The following is a 17,223-nucleotide window of genomic DNA, read 5'->3' as shown; positions in this document are numbered from 1 at the left end:
CTGTTGATGGCTCCGCCTTCTCTGTCCCCACAGCTGTTGTCCTGGAAAAAGCCTGGAGGTAACACATGAGTCCTCTGTTTCTCCCCACCAGAGTGGGTTTTCACTGCTTCACACCACTCGGTCAAACATTTCTGTTTTCTGTCCTCTGAGAAGCAGAATATGAGATACACACAGTTGAAACTAAAGCTAGGCCAGACCGAAACTATAGATTACTGAATAAAGCTTTATACTTGTCTGCTTCTCTTCGTTGTATTTCCCGATGTCCACACTGTTAAAGCCAGTCAGCCTCAGAATGTCCTCTAGAAAGAATTCCTTCACTTCAAACTGCCTTCCTTTAACTGCAGGAAAAATATTTCATTTATGAATAAATAAAATATCAACATTACATTCTATGTATCACACCTTAGAGAAATACTGTAATTGCATTGGTTCAGATAATGACTCGTCTTTTAATTTGAAATTTAGTTTTTCTGGATAGCTTATTAGAGAAGTCTGTTTTGTTTGCTTTTTTCATCCAAAATACTCTGACTCTGTGTGTGCCTTGTGGTTGTCTATAACTTGGCCATGATCATCCAACTCAAATGTGAAATAAATCCATACACTTTTGGTGCAATATTTTCCAGAAGTTGCAACGGATTTGATCTGCTTATATTTGCTTTATTCCATGTGTTGTGATTGTCTAGTATTTCTGATGCATATAGTGCTATAAAAAAAGGAAGTACCAGAAGAATTGGTGTTATTTACATCCCTATAAAGAAGCAAAAAACTAAATTTCCCCCGTTTTTTTTTTTTTTTTTTTTACAAAATGCTTGCATACAACAAGCTCACATTTTTCTTCAAACCCTTCATCTCAATCAAAAGCACTGCGGGTAAGAATAGCTGTTCTCTGGAATTTCCCCAACTGTCACAAAAACGCCAACGGGCTGACAAACAGCAGTAATGCTACAGAGTGCATCTGATATCAGCACGGATTTAAAGAACGTGGAGGTTCGTAGGACTTACCGCGGATAATGGGGCAGGAGCCAAAGTACTGAAGGAACAGGTCTACATCCAGAGCTGCACTGGAGAGGATCAATTTCAGTGTGGGGATCTTCTGAAGGAGCTCTCGCATCTTCGTGAGCAGGAAGTCAGTCAGACCGTCACGCTCGTGCACCTCATCCTATTGAGAGAACGGCCCTTTAACATGATGTCCTTGCTCAGTCAGTTCACCACAAAATTCAAATGGAACTTGAAGTTTGAACTTGTTTTTGCTGACCTCCAGTGGCTTAACTTTGCAGTTCCACTGTACTGATATGTAGGTGTACTACAGGACTTAGTGACATCACTGCTGAGTGTGGTTACCAGAGAAGGCAGTAAAAACACTGCTTTAAAGTCATTGTCTTTAAGCATGATTCTGGGTTAATTCTGTTTGGCTTGCTGGCCTTTATTGTGGCAATGGTGGTTCTAAAGGTCATATTAACATTGCACCTTCCAGCTCTGTTGTAGATACAGGGAAACAAGGGACTGTACAAAATAGTGTGAAACCAGCATCTGCTCCATCCTCTATTATTTTCTATTTAATTTATCTTCACATGTCCTCTGGTTCAAACAAGTACTGACAGACTATCAAACTGAAATGACTTGAGACTGTCCACAGTGGTCCAGTCTTTAATCTGCCATTGCATTTAGTTACTGAATTTCCACAAAGTCAGTCTCACATATGTAGATACAGTACTCTGCGTGGACGAATTTGCATGCCATTAGGTCAACCAGCAAATTGAGCGGGACGGAGATCCACGCCGCTCTGTTTACTTTTGGTTCAACCGAACATTAAATGTTTAAAATGAAGCATATAAAAACATGTATCCCAGAATCACTGCAATGAACATGGAGAGTGCACAGTATGACCCAAACAGTCATACTGATGGAAAATGCCCTTTACATTTGAAGTCTTGATGCTCACCACAATGACGTGTGTGACAGTTGTCAGGCTGGCATCTCCAGCCATCAGTGTTCTGAGGAACACTCCACTGGTGCAAAAGGTCAGCAGTGTCTTGGGAGAGACCCTAAGATTTGCAAAGTCAACAGTTACAAGTCATTTCCATTTCAAGAAATATACATTTTCCACAAGCTCACAAAGGTTTCACTGGAAGACTAGTCTTACATGCTAATGTTTCAAATTGAAGTTAAAGCAATTAAAAAGACCTCTCTGGTTTTCTCTAATTAGTAGGGCTGCGCCGAATAGCATTTTCTGTTCTCCGGATATGCGGCCCAATCAATGACGAATATCACGAATAGTTGGGAGGGAGCGGCGGGTGAGTATTCGTTCCGACAGGAGAGACATGGGTGTGCGCAGGCTCTGGCGGGCTGGAAGTGGGCGGCATGCTCAGGTAGAATTTGGCGGTTATAGTACCATTTCCGTGGTGCCAGCCAAGGTTGTATGTGTGTGTGTGTGTGTGTGTGTGTGTGTGTGGGGTGTAGCTGAGTATTCAGCCGGGGGGGATATTTGGAGATCAAAATTGATATCCTGATTCCAGCACAGCGAATGAATAGTCAGCTATTCGGGTCCAGCCCTACTAATTAGTAATTTCCTAATACACAAAGGGTCATCAAAACATTTTGGGGCTATTCCTGGTGACCGTGTAACATGTGTAAGCAGTAACTGTCACGAGTCAGAAGACTGTATGACACAAAGTGGGATGCGATGTCAGCCATATGAAATAGAAATAAACTGGACATCTCTTTAAGGTTCGTGAAGACGTTTCACCTCTCATCCATGAGGCTTCTTTAGTTCTAACGGACTGATGGGGAGTTTCAGGGTTTTATAGTCACTCCGGCTCACATGGCTAATAGTCCATTAACGGCCCAGCACTCATGCAATTCAAGGTGTGTATTGTTGTGAAACCAGGTGGTCCACCAATCATGGTGATGGAGCTGCCAGTTTACACAACAAAGGATATGAATCTGCCATGTCAGGTATGATTCAAGATGTTAATGACAGCGAGCTGGTGAACTGCTGAGTCTTGTCCTGAGGAGCAGCTATCTTGTGTTGAGCCATGCGCTTGTGAAGCTGTTTGGTCTCCTCTATGTACAAGTTTGCGCACTCTTTACTGCACTGGACTACATATACCGCATTGCTTTGCTTGTGTGTTGCTGTTTTGCAATGTTATATGTGATTGAGTTGATGCTGCTGCTGATGGGTCTGAGTGGTTCTCTTTCCTTGTGTATTTTTGGAAGACCAAATATGCATGGTTTGTCTTCTCGAGGATAAAGGTGGTAGTAAAATGGGCAATCAATGGCTTTTCCTTTTTTCAATGTCTCCAAGAACCTTAAAGAGAAGTCCAGTTGATTTCTGTGGAAACTCGTAGGATTACAGTCAACTTGTTATGAGCCCTTTATAGCTAGCTTTTTTATTTACCTTTAAAATAAAGAAAGTTCATGTTATTTGTTTTTTGTTGTTGTAAATCTACCTGCTTTCCAGTCTGATGTGATAACCAACAGTCTGGCCCACAGTCTCCCCTCTCTCAGCAGACACTCTCTCAGCAACAGCAATGGCAGCCAGGCGTCTGGGCTGAGTGCAAAAGATCCTACACAGCTCTCCATTCTTGCTGCAGTCATCTAGCAGAAACTGTGGAATCTGGACAACACACAGAGACACTGAATGACTTTTACAATTGCGTGAATCTCCAGGCTCTGTCTTTACCACATACCGCAGAATAGTTATAGAACATCATTAAATTTAGTTCCTCTAATTTTGTAAACATTCTTGTGGTATTTTCTTAGTGTCACAATATTTGATATATTTGTCTAATATATTTAATAAGTGGTCAAATCATTTTTGCAGTTCCAGGTTTATCGAACAATTCTATTTGTCATAAACGCATGCTTTCTGGTAGCTGAATTATTAAGGCATTTTTAACTCAAAAACAAATGTAACCAATTAATTCCACATTTTACACATGATCAACTCAATCGATGTTCAACACTTTAAATAAAAATCAGTCAAACTATAGATTTGGTAAATTGAGGTAGAATGACCCTCGACTTTTGTGGAATCATCTTTGGAGATGCACTAGTACACGGTCTTTACAGGTGTATTTAAACTTTTGTTTACAACTGTGTTGGATCATGCATCTGTCAGACAGACCCACCTGTGTAGTTTTTCCAGAGCCAGTCTCTCCCACCACAAGTACCACCCTGTTTTCTCTGATAAGCTGGACGATTTCCTCTTTATGTTCATACACAGGCAGGGAGCGCCGAAAATTGTCTAGTTCTGATGGACCCGTCCTCTGAGGCACCATAGGAATGCCGTTGTTTAAGCGCCCGCTCGCCCTGTTCCTGTCATAACTGTTGTCTGAAAGAGAAGCAGATGAGCATTAAGTGACTAAACAATATGCAGAAAAGGAAGGAGTGAGCAGATATTTTTAGCCCTGTCTCTGAATAACAGCATCCATGTTCATGTCACCATGAGTGAGAACCATTCAGTAGTGGTTGTCTGGAAGGTTTTCATCTGTTCAAACTAAATATTACTGTTGAATTGGCTTAATATGGGCTGCACGGTGGCTTGGTGGTTAGCACCATCACCTCATGGCTAGAAGATCTCTGGTTCGCAGTTGGGACGCCTGGGATCTTTCTGTGTGGAGTTTGCATGTTCTCCCTGTGCAGTGTGGGCTTTAACGGCTTCCTTCCACAGTCCAAAAACATGCTGAGGTTAATTGGTGATTCTAAATTGTCCCGATTGTCCAGGATAGACTCCAACTTAAGTGTATGTTGAATTATGAACAATCATTTGCAAAGTTATAGCCATTGTACATCGACTTCCCTCCTGTAACCCATAGAGAAAAGAGTCATGAATAATTTTAAAAGACAGTGGGCAGAGCAGACCATTTTTTCAGTTTTTTTTTTTTTTTTTCTTATTTAGAGTGTGTAATAACTATAACATCTGCATTGGTGTAACTCAATTCACAGTACTAATTTATACGCAGACATTGACATTTACCAGGTTCTGCAGCAAAAGACCTGCCACTTTTGTTGGTGGGCTGCACATCTGTTCGTTCCCTCTTGCTGATGGGAAACCTCTGAAGAAGACAGCGGATGTAATACGCAGAGTGTTGGGAGAGTGGGAGGGATATGTTAAGGTGAGGTTTATCTGACCCATCCTTCTTCCTGACAGTGAGGCAGCGATTGTGTCCCTTTCTGAAAGAGAAAAATAACATTATTTCTTTTCAGTAACATACCTAAACTTGTTTGAGCCGCTGTTTTTAAAACTCTTACATTTGCGGTAAAGCTGCATACAGTAATGGTGGTAAAACTGTATCTTGGTGCAGGTCATGCGTTCTGGCGGGATGTTGGTTATTCCTTATTTAGGGGGCAATAATTAAAAATGCGGCTGGAGACAATTCCCCCATTGGATCTGTGAGAAACTATTTTGTCTGTGTCACTGAATTTCATGGCTAGGGAGTGATTTGTAGAGATATTAAACCCTTAAAACTGTTTTCGAGGTAAGATGTCTTTGGGGGGATAGAACAGACAGACTTAGTTTTAAGTCTCAAATAACAAATAAGCAAACTCTGAACATAATCTGAGACAGTGCAGTGACATATCTCCTGAGACTATATCAAAGTATTTTTTTTAGTTTTTTGGTACCTACATATGACAAACATGCAAATTTAATGTGTTTAGCATAGTAGAACCCTCTTTTCTGGACCCCTAAACGTTCTCAATAATCTAGGCAATCAATCAATAAATCAACAAATCAATCAATCAATCAATAAATACACAAACAAACAAACCATTGGACAATAATCCTGGCTTCTTGACTGTATTTTGCTTAGTGAAACTGTGGTTTTTAAAACTCCCAAGGTGCTCGTCTTGAGTTAATGTTGCCTCAGGTATGAATTATGTGGCTATGCTTGTACCCTCTTGTAGCATCTTGCACTTCTAGTTCAGTGTTGAGGTTTTGCTGCAACACTACATTTATGAAACGTAGATGATCCAGTTGTATCATTTTAATTACAAAAATCAGGTAACTTCCATTTTACCTTGTTTCACTGCTGAATATCAAACTACTACCAGTAAGTTGCTTTGTTCACGTTGCCTCTATCACTAAATGAAATTGCTGTGTTTTTTCATGTATCTCATCATGAAATGCTGACAGTAGCAATATGTTTTCATCAATGTGCAGAGGAGATTGCCTGGATATCAGCAATATCCAAACCTTAGTGACTAATGGAAGTAAATGTCATATCTTCACGGAGGTTCACTGAAGCCTTCATATACAGTAGCCTGCTTGCAGATGTGACAAACCAAAACCAAGGCAAAATTTTACAGTGTGTGCAAATACAATGTTGCACAGAGGTTAAGATATCTATGCAACGATGAGCTGAGGTGTAGTTCAAACAAATGTAATGGGTTTGGAGATAGACGCAAACAAGCAACTAACTCTGCTGGAAAGGTCAAGTGGTGCAGTTTAATATGATATGCACTACACCTCGCTCCAATAAAGCAGAGCAACTCAAGCAATATGACAGGAGGTGAATTTGGATAAATTCAGGTTATAAGGGTAATGTTGGCTTTGCGGTCAACTGACACAGAGCAGACAGTTGTACAAGATAACACAAACAGCAACGTTGCAATTGCCTTCTGGTAGACAATATGATGATGTGTACCATACTAGCTAAAGGCTATTAACACAGATGCTCTATACGTAGGCTTCAAAGCTACCATAAGCCTTGAACACAGAACAACAAATCCAACTTTACTGTAAATGAACAACCTTTGTGAGAATGAGTGTACAGAACTTTGTAAATTACTCAGTTCATTTTCTGTTTCAGTTGTAAATTCAGCCCAGTTCCTCAGCAGGATTCTGAGATACTTGACGAGCACAAGTCCTGGTGGAAGAACTTACCCTTTGCTTTTTGAAATGTAGCCCAGCGACTGTGCCGTTCGATGAATGAAAGCCCTCTCCGTACTGGTCAAGGAGGAAGGAAATGTCATCTCTGTTCAGTCAGGGACAGGGTAAATATTAATACATCTTAAAAGACTCAGCCATCCTACCGTTCTGCTAACTCTAGGATGACGATTGAGAACATGACAGCAGCATACTTCTGTCAAATAATTTGACAATAACAAAACAAAAGAAGTGTCTGACTTTCAATTTACAATATAAAAAAAGAACAGTTTGTACCTTTCTGATCACCATAGCGAAAATTTTCCAAAGAAATGTTCACTGCTATCTTTACTTCTTCATCAATGTGAATTTCTTTCATGCCGCTAAAGCTGGAACCATGGGGTGATGTCTTCTGGCTCCTCGCTGGTTTTCGTGAGGCTGCACCAGCATTCGACATGATGCACTGAAACACAACAGTTCATCTTATCACAGTGTTGCCAAAACATGCATACAGGTGTTCAATTCTTACAGTTTATCTGTTGGAAAGTAATAAAATGTCAAACAAAGTAACTGCAGGACATTTGAACAATTTTATGTTATCGACTGTAACCACAACACAAATATCAACTACAAAGAGTAGGTGGAACACTTAGAAACCACTATGTGCATTCAGGGAAAAGTCCATACTTTATTAGAGCTAACAGTTAAAGATATGTCTGAAAAAAATGTTTTTACAAAATAGGTAAAGTCAGCACTGAAAACTTTGTCAGAGCTTGTTTACATATCCTTGTTCTTTTATCCATGTTTCAGTTCTGCACAGTGGTGATTGACAACATTGTTGAAAAGAGCCTAGAAATGTGGATCTTGTGGTGAATGCACCACAACCTATTTTAAACAAAGGTTCAGGAAGTCAGAAGGATGACTACTGCTCAGCCTGACCTTTGTGCTGCTTCCACCTTCAACTAACAGATGAGGATCATGTGACAGGAGTCCTGTTGGATCCCACCTGAAGATATCAGCTTCCTTCAGCTCTCAGCTCTGGTTGTGGAGCAGAAATCAATGTGCCAAATATAAAAACAAAAAAATATTTATCATTTTTTATCTTTTAAGTCAAGCAAAGGGTTATCAAAAAAAATGCATAGTCGTCCTCAAATTTATTCATACCTTTCCATGAAGAAGTAAAAAAAATCAGCTGTCATTGAAATAAGTTGAAATTGACAAAAGTAGTAATGAACAAAAATGTAATGAAAGTCATGACATTGCTTTTGAATTGTGGTTCAACAGACAGTTTTTTTTTTTTTTTTTAATTATTCTTTTCAACCACAATTCAAAAGCAATGTCTTATTTCACTAAATTACAATTTAGCAAATTTTTATTTTTTATTACTTTTTTCAGTTTCTAGTTTTTGAGTGACTATTGTGAATTTTGCCTTTTCTTTAATGGAAGGGTATGAATACACTTGAGGACGACTGTATATAAAGATGTATTTAAAGATGACACTAGGAACTGTCTGTAAAGTCTTCATAAAACCAGTGTGCAGTAACTCTTCAGCCAGATCCAACCATTATCAGTGCACTGTGCTCTTCCTACCAGACTTCTTAAATATTAGCAGGTGCCAACACGAGGCTGTGAGCCAGCGGAGGACGACAAGACAAAGTTGGGGATTTAATAACGAGCTGTTGTTGTTTGGCACCTCACAAACGCTGGCAGTGCTGTAGATTTGAGACTTGAACAGTCTCTGTGTTACAGTTCCAAGAACTGCTAGAGACAACAGCTATTGTTATATCACACTATTATTGTCAAATCGAAGTCATTTTGAGTCGCTGCCTAACAGTGTGCTACTTCTAACGGCGTGTTGTTGTTGTTAGCTAACTACATGACAAACCTCTTCACAAGTGGCTTCTGTGTTTCATTTCACTGGTAACGAAACCTACACGTGACTAAACTAAGCGTAAGAGAAACGTCGTGCTAAAGTAGTTAAAGTGCTCAAACGTGACATAAGTATGATGAACTTGTGCTGAGAGGAGTGATTCAGAAGTGCCCTGAACCGGCCGGTAACATTCACCTGAGTAGGGGGACGGAGCCCACAGAGGGGCAGAGCGGGGGACACCTGTCCGGGTGGTTCCCTTTAGCAAAACATGAACTAACTCCTATCTGCAAAGAGTCGTCCGTCCTCAGGAATTCTTCACATAACTCTAATAGAAGAGAAATCTTTTAAAGATGAGAACAGACTCACAGCAGAGCGTTCAGTCTGTGGTCCTTCCTCAGCGTCTTCTTCTGCTCCTTCTTTACTGGACGTGACCCCGCCGTAGCACTGCCCTCTACCGGCTCCTGTTACAGCTCTGGTTGACTTCCGGGGGCGGAGCCAGCACAGCCAGAGCCCTTGAAGAACAGAGTTGCGTCATTTCCGTTCCTTCCACTGGACCCCTTTTTGTCTTTTTTAATGGATTAAGACTTTTGATTTATGTGCTCTCTTTCATGTATTTGTGTGATGTGAAATTCTGCATTGTTTTTCTTAATTAAGTTTTTTTTTTTTTTAATATTTAAAAAAAATAGTTCCCGAAAGTTGGCAGCAGACGCTGAGAACACAACAGAGATGTAACAGAGGAGACTCTTTGTGATGCACTTTTACAAGTTCAGCCATTTAAAGAATAAGAGTCATTATTGTCAGCCATCATACCACTCAGGAAGGAGATGGTTCTGTGTCCCAGACATTAAGTGTTTTGGTGTAAAATGTGTGTATCAGTCCCAGAACAAAAGCAGAAGACATTGTGAAGATGCTGCTGAAGCTGGTTAGAGAGTGTCATTATCCACAGTGAAACCAGTCCTGTACCGACATGGGCTGAAATGATACTCAGAAAGGAAGAAGCTCCATCTATCTATTTATCTATCTGTCTGTCTGTCTATGTTGTAGTAGAACAAGTCCACAGCTGAGAGTGAAAAACAAACTTTATTAATATTCACATTTGAAGTCAAAACATAATTGAAACCAAAGCACAACTTAAGAGCCCCTTATATAACAATCAGTTACAAAAAACCCCGGTGACAAACAACACATGTATGAATGTTTATGACACACGACTAAGAAACTGTTACCCTTACTCAGAAACAGTTACTCATTCTATGGTAATTGCCTTCACTTACGTTTTCAGCTCTGATGGCTAGAAATCCCTTCACGAGGCCTTTTAAGGGAATCATTTGTAACATCTTTGAGAATAACCTTTTATGCTCACAGTAGTGTAATCAGTGGCCTTTTATTACAGAACAAAGCCTTGAAGACTCCCAGTTTTAATGTCAGTCAGACACCACAGCGGCTAAATATTAGGTCATGAAAAAATGACTGTGAACTTTTAGTCTAAGAAATCTGAACAAGTATTTCAACTTGTAAATGGTTTGTTTGCAGGAAAGACCAGACTAGATTTTTCAAGCTGCTAAAAACCAGAAGGACAAACATAAGTGGGATGTCGATGTCTTGCAGGCAATAACAGAGTTTATGGAAGTCTGTTACTACAAACATTAAAATTAAACTAATCAAATTGAGATTTTATTTTCTTTTGTGTGTGACACATACACAAAATAGCATTTTTAAAATACAGCTTTCATAAATCGGATTGAAAATGCCCAAGTACTAACAACATGAAAATGAAAGCTCCACTGCCCATTATTCCTGTCTGCTCCTGAGTTAATTAACTTCTGATGAAACAGTAAGAAGTGCTCGTTTTTCTGTAATTTATGACTCTTCACTTTTGGGGGGCTTGTTTAGTAAACTAATAACTATTTGTGAATGGAATTTTAATTTTTAATTTTCCTGTCCAGAATTCTGGATGTTCACACATCAATTTGATTTTATGAACTTAATTTTAATGTTGTCAATCACAGACCTCATACAACAAAGTAACATGAATTTAACGACATGCAATTTTCAAGGATAAAGCTGCAAAGACATCTTGTTCTTCCTTTCAATATTACATAATATCATTATAATATTATGTACGTTATTACATTCTACATTCGTGGATAAAATCTTGAGTAATGTTGGCAAAGGTAACTAAGTAACCCTGTAGATTAACAAAGCCAGCACCACTGTTAAAACCAATATTTACTCAACACCCAAAAAATTTACATGACTCAATTGAAAGAATTAAGGAAATTATCATCTAAATGATTGCATCTTAAAATCAATATATAAAATGACAAATTCAACATTGATTTTGACTAAATTTCCTCAGCTACAACAGCATTTATTTTATTTTATTTTTTCTACTTTTCATTGTCACTGTAAATGTGCTTAAAATCCATTATGTTGACAAAGGTTTTGATATGTTGCCTTTAAAAGACTAATGGTTAACCTGAGGCATCTTCTTTTGGTCTAAATGTTTCTCATGCAGCCTGAAACTTTTCAAAAGTAAAGTTAGGATTCTGCTATGGACAGAGTGAAGACACTGCTGTTAACTTACTCGCCGTTCTAAAGGGTCTGAAAAGTTGTGCAACAAAGGCAAACTACAGCAAAGCATACTCTACATGGTCAATAACAGATGGGCAACTTCTCTTGGTAATGTAAGTTCCTGACAAACAAATGAAGCGAAAGCGCATCTTCAGTAACATTCTTGCTTGGACTGTAAGATAAAATAGAGATCAAGGTTTGATGTTGTTACAGGGGAGGCACAGAGCATCGTCAACCAGTTAGTAGTCAAAACATTTCATGATGGCATCTCTGTCAAATTTGAAATTTAGGAAAGCCTTGGAGGACAGCAAGTGGTCACAGTCTCTGCTGTCAACCATTCGATGACTGTTGAAGCTGTCTGGAGCCACATCTGTGAAAAGAAAAGCTCATTGTCATGTTTTATTTGTCGACAAGGTTCATTTAGGCTTTAATCTTAAAAGTCTGAAACTAAACTACGTCCTATTTTATACAACCTGTTTGCTAGAGTTGCACGATAACGGCAAAAAACTGACATTGTGATGGTTTGCTTTTCCACGACACATTGCAAAATCAAAACAATCTGGAATTTTCACCAAATGACTTGAGTAACTACTTGGAAATAATTAATCATTTCAGGATAATTAGGGTGATTTTGTAGGGGACCGCATTTGCAATGGAAAAAAAAGGAAGCATGTTAAAAATTTCATTCAGATCTGGCTTTGCACTTGTCATGCAGAGCTTTGCGTTCCTGATTTAAATGGTCCCACAAATGAGTTGCGTTGTCTTGTGTGGTGGCAAACATGCAAGACACTGCTGAGTATCTGTTTATCATCAACATAATACTTTTTGTAGCCACACTTTTTCCATACAAGTAATTAGGGCTGCACAATTATGACTAAAATGATAGTCTTGATTATTTTGGATCAGTATTGAGATCCTGATTATTTATGTGCACAGAAAAGTCTCTCTCTCGTCTGTAATCAGTTACTGCAGTGCAGCAACTCAAACAGGTGAGTGAGTGACCTCAGATTAGTTTTAAAGGAATGAACATGGGCTGTTTTCTGTGAGCAGAACATTTTAATTGTCAATGGAAATAAAGTCTTCTCTGGAATTACTGCCTCTGGCTCTGTATCAGATCATAGTTACAAGTTTTTAATTGTAACTCATCCATTATTAACAATGTTACACCCTGCTTCACATACACCAGCAGGTTTAATTTTCAACAAATGGATTGAACTAACAACCTGTAAAGCATTTTACTATTATTTAGTGAAGTGAGCTTGCGGGTAACAGGGTCCCTGTATAAGCCATACCTCTCTCAAAACTGTCTTGTAGTCCTCTGGGTTGAAGCCTTGTATCTTCTCTCTGTAGAAATAGTTTAAGAGTACACAGCTTGTAATTAAACAATCCAGTGAAGAGCCAAAGTCAAACATTTTCAGATTCTACATATCCAATAAAGGCAGAATTTCAACACTTCAAAACAGGTCTGAGATTCACTGTCAAAAACTGTCTGGTTCAGGAATGCTATTTTACTTTCTGACTGGTGATGAGGCACTGAGGTTTAAGTTTTCCACTTTTTTCCAAAGTTTTGTCAACATTTAATATGTTATCATTCTTTGCTGAAAAAAACCCCAGAAAACTGAAACAAATATGTTCTTTGACTTGTTAATACGGTATTCACCTGCTGGTTGCTGTCACTGGCTCCTTTCCTCAAGTAAGGTGAGTCCTGGCCTTTCTTCCCGTTGCCTTTCAAATTCGGTTTCTACAGAGCAAAGAGCAGACAGCATGATTAAACTGTGATAAACAGTGGTTGGACCAACTTTGTGTCAAGCCACTGAAAGATTCTAACCCACCTCTTAGAGTAAAAAATTGAGGTTTTATGGTTGGTGGAATACTAGAATAGTAAACAACATGAACATTTTTTGGCCAAATTTACACCATCATATAACTGGTTTGTATTGTTCTATCAAAGCAGGCTTGTACCATTGAACACCGTGTGTACATATCAATGAGCATGCAACATTTCAGGGCTGTAGCTGCATTATTTCTCAAGTTATGGTACACTGCTCCATAGATTGGTACAAAGAAATGGTACAAACATCAACATGACTCCACCCCTCTTAAAGAATTTTTCATTCAGAATGTTACCCCCAGTCAACTGTTACATATCCTAATTGTTATTGCATCGTAAATATAACATGCTGCAGTTGTATAACGATCAACTATAAAAGAGTAGAGTCTGTATTTTTCCTAACCTGGTTCAGTTCATACTGGCCCAGAGTCTTCTGCTGCTTGTGTTTTGTCCAGCTCTCTCCAGAGAATACATCAGTTCCTGTGAGGTGGCGTGATTTTGACCTGAAAGATGGAAGAAAAACACAAAGTGGATAAATTATACTGCACAGGGAGGATGGTGTGAGGAAAACAGTGATTGTGAAGATGGTGAATCACTTCAGTATGTATATGAATTGCTTGTGTAACTTTATCATCCCTGTGTTTAGAGAGCTGGAGCTGTGAAACCCAAAGCACCAGCACCTAAAATAGTTGCAAGCCGGTGCCCTGTCTCTGTGTGACAACAGACCTGTTTAAATGACACATTTGATGGTCCATTCAGTGCAAATAAAAAAAAGACACACTGAAGCTCATGATGTGCTTGAGCTGAGTAAGTAACACGAGTGCTCTAAGAGTACTAAATACCACAGTATGCTCTATAAAATATAGTACATCCATCCATTATCTATACACCGCTTAATCCTCACTAGGATCGCTAGGGGGCTGGAGCCTATCCCAGCTGACTCAGGGTGAAGGCAGGTGACACCCTGGACAGGTCGCCAGTCTGTCACAGGGCCACACTTAGAGACAGACAACCAAGCACACTCACAATCACACCTATGGACAATTTAGAATCACCAATTAACCTCAGCATGTTTTTGGACTGTGGGAGGATGCCGGAGAACCCGGAAAGAACCCACGCTGCACAGGGAGAACTTGCAAACTCCACTCAGAAAGATTCCAGGTGGCGGCAGCTGAATATTCAGATATCAAAATCGCTATCCGGATACCAGCACAACGACCTAATATTTGGGTATTCGGGTCCAGCCCTATAAAGCACTGTGGGTCATTTTATACCATGTGATTACTGCTACATCTATGTTTTAACTGATTTTTAGCTGGTCACAGATCATCCTGTATCTTTTTCCGTCTCAGAAGTCTCACAGTCACATTTTTCATTTCTCTGGTAAATTCTTTTCCACATGGCGCCATGGCGTAGACATACAGATATACCCAGCAAATAGGTCCACAACTGAGAAAGGTGGTGCTCACCGGTCATTTTATTACCATGTTCATGCAATTCGGTTAATCGGTAACCACAGGTGCTTTCAATATTGTGTCAGTGACCACACACTTGTACACTGTTGTTGCATTAAGTTACTATATTGGAGCCTGTATTTTCTATATAGTAGGGCTGGACAATTAATCAAATTTCAATTACGATTTCAGTTTCTCTCAATCCCGAAAACATTATAATCGAAGATAAACGATCAGTGTTCTGCGGCGTGCAGGCAAATTCCTGAGCACCTTGAACGCACCTGTCTTATGCGTAAGTGCCGATTGAGAAAAATGCACAAAAAGGCAGTTGACAAGAAAGGGCAAAGATCATCACAGATATGGAAACATTTCAAGTTCTCGGATGTGCAGCAGAAGGAAATTGTTTACAAAATTTGTCACGCTGTCGTGTCTGCACCCCACGGCAACACAACTAATTAATACTTCAAGCTTCATCATAAACTGGTGGATGACCAACAGCTAATGGAGCAGAAGATGCAGACAAGTGCAAGCTGGTCGGCTTCAGCCAGCACCGCAAACACAGTCACTCTATCCACAATACCTGCGCATCCCCGCCACAAGTGCTGCATCAGAGCAGGTGTTTAGCTCAGGTGGAAATGTTGTCTCCCGCCTGCAATCATCACTAAAGCCAGACCAAGTGAACAGTCTGGTGTTCCAGCCAAAAACTAGAGTTTGTAGGAGGCAGATAGCAGGAGGCTGAGCTGAGGGTGTATAGGACTATGTGGCCACTGAAAAACCTCCACAGAATATTTTGGGGCTTGTTTTTTTGGCTCTGTTAGTCGTGTTTTTTGCATGTTGCAAGTTCTGGAAGTTTGGAAGTAGGCCATTGATTTATTTTAATTTCTTGTTTTTACATATTGCTATTTTAATTTGTTGTTGTTACTAATCTATATCTGTTTGTTCGTTGAAGTTATATTTAAAGTTGAGTTTTGGTGGTTAAATAAATACTGGTGTTTTCAAATAAATGAATAAGCGAGTTTATTAATCGTGATTTCAATATCAATCAAAATAATCGTGATTATTATTTTTTGCCATAATCGTCCAGCTCTACAGTATAGGCTTTCAAAAGGAATAGTTTTTTAATTGTTTATATGAAGTAATAGTTGACTACTTAACTTAGAAATAGTGCAAATATTTAGAAGTGACACAGTTCAGAATCATTTGGCTTTTAAGTGATATTGTACCTGAGTTCACTCAGTGCTATTGTATACTGCATAGGAATAGCTTTTTTACTATATTTATTGTGAGCACACAGAAGATAAAATGTTCTGTAGAGCTGCGGGAAACTGCAGGGACGGTATTGATTGACTGTCTGTGGGTTTGGCCTTCACAGAAAAATTAGCTGTGGCTTGAGAAGTGTTTTTACCGAACATTGTCTGAAGGTTTAGATGGACTGTTGCTGTTGTTTGCCAAGTCCTCATCACTGTCTGTTGACTCTCCTCTCAGCCGGCTAATCCATTCTCTCAGTGGTCTGGAAAGGTGAAGCAGAATGAGGTCATCAGTACTGGTCTGTTGCTTTAATGACATTAGATCACATTTTCACATGAAAACATTTCAATCACACATTATTTTTCTGGTTTTGTTTGAACGGATGAAAGCAATGAATTGCAACATTTTACTTAGTAGCATTAGATGTGTTGGTATTGCTGAACAGAGAGTTTTTAATGATATGTCAGGGTCCTGATTCCAGCTCTGTGCTTATTAGACACACAAGATTGATATTTTTTGGTCATCTAATACTCAGAAAGAAAGTAAAAATTGCTGGATTGCTTTAATAGAAAAGCATCAATGGATAATTCTGCAATGAAAATAATAAAATGCTACCTTTTATGCACACACCTTATGAATGGAATGGCCATAAAAAACCTGTTTGGGGCAAGTCCAAGTTTAGACTTTGGTGTCATGTCATTCCTGTGACAGGGCAGCTTCTCAATAGGAAACCATTCAATGTTCTAAAAGAAGAGCAGAACAAAGTCATGAAATATTTGTGTCAGCTACACATAGCTGGAGACCAAATGTATAAAGAGAGGAACTCCTACCCTGATCTCTTTCCTTGTTTTGGGGTTGAACTTTGTGTTCTTGGATACTCCTGGTATGATATAGAGCCGCACCAGCTGGTCGGTGATTTTCTGCTCAATGTACATGTCTTTGCAGATCCGATTCTTGATGTCAAAGCCTGTCTCCTCCATCACCTGGAAAGCAAATAGTATTTTAAACTATGAATTACCAAACTATGAATGAAAAGCATCACTAATACAGGGTTCATACTGTTTTAACTTGGTCAAAAGTAAACACTAAAGAGCTGTGTGACTCACTTCACGGACTGCACAATCATAAGGAGCTTCATCCTCATTGACTTTGCCCTTTGGAAATCCCCAGCCGGATTTTGCAAGGTAACCCTGAACAAGCAGTGCCTGAAAAGAAAAAATGCATCAGTTGGCTGCTGCACATGTGATGGTTTCCACACAATAGCACCAAGTGTAAACTGGCAAAGGGTGTGACACTGGATGTTTCATAAAGTAAAGGACAGTTAGATTTCACTTTCACTTTTAAGGACAAAGTTGGTAATATTGTGTATTTTTTGTTA

At 39.3% G+C, this 17,223-nt stretch overlaps 2 protein-coding genes across 2 annotated transcripts in view; both read right to left on the bottom strand.

The window, feature by feature from the left end:
- ythdc2 (YTH domain containing 2) overlaps nt 1-9,151 on the bottom strand; it is a 36,854-nt gene extending 27,703 nt beyond the window's left edge. Inside the window, exons 1-10 of the mRNA XM_008288809.1 lie at nt 9,105-9,151; nt 7,166-7,331; nt 6,887-6,977; nt 4,979-5,175; nt 4,131-4,333; nt 3,450-3,616; nt 1,943-2,045; nt 1,003-1,159; nt 231-338; nt 1-145 (exon numbers count right to left, since the gene is read on the bottom strand). The exon at nt 1-145 is cut by the window's left edge and continues 1 nt beyond it. Coding sequence (XP_008287031.1) covers nt 1-145; nt 231-338; nt 1,003-1,159; nt 1,943-2,045; nt 3,450-3,616; nt 4,131-4,333; nt 4,979-5,175; nt 6,887-6,977; nt 7,166-7,325 — 1,331 coding nt within the window. The 5' untranslated portion in view covers nt 7,326-7,331; nt 9,105-9,151. The remainder of the gene's footprint in view (nt 146-230; nt 339-1,002; nt 1,160-1,942; nt 2,046-3,449; nt 3,617-4,130; nt 4,334-4,978; nt 5,176-6,886; nt 6,978-7,165; nt 7,332-9,104) is intronic.
- Nucleotides 9,152-9,799: 648 nt separating this feature from the next.
- dcp2 (decapping mRNA 2) overlaps nt 9,800-17,223 on the bottom strand; it is a 10,889-nt gene continuing 3,465 nt past the window's right edge. The window contains exons 4-11 of the mRNA XM_008288808.1: nt 16,952-17,050; nt 16,676-16,828; nt 16,476-16,588; nt 16,003-16,107; nt 13,547-13,646; nt 12,973-13,053; nt 12,605-12,656; nt 9,800-11,682 (exon numbers count right to left, since the gene is read on the bottom strand). Of these exons, the coding sequence (XP_008287030.1) occupies nt 11,552-11,682; nt 12,605-12,656; nt 12,973-13,053; nt 13,547-13,646; nt 16,003-16,107; nt 16,476-16,588; nt 16,676-16,828; nt 16,952-17,050 (834 nt within the window). The 3' untranslated portion in view covers nt 9,800-11,551. The remainder of the gene's footprint in view (nt 11,683-12,604; nt 12,657-12,972; nt 13,054-13,546; nt 13,647-16,002; nt 16,108-16,475; nt 16,589-16,675; nt 16,829-16,951; nt 17,051-17,223) is intronic.

This window comes from Stegastes partitus, unplaced genomic scaffold (genome assembly GCF_000690725.1).
Source record: "Stegastes partitus isolate 25-593 unplaced genomic scaffold, Stegastes_partitus-1.0.2 Scaffold575, whole genome shotgun sequence".
Classification (NCBI taxonomy): domain Eukaryota; kingdom Metazoa; phylum Chordata; class Actinopteri; family Pomacentridae; genus Stegastes; species Stegastes partitus.
The sequence above is the reverse complement of the archived record's forward strand: the minus strand, read 5'-3'. Positions and strand labels throughout refer to the sequence as shown.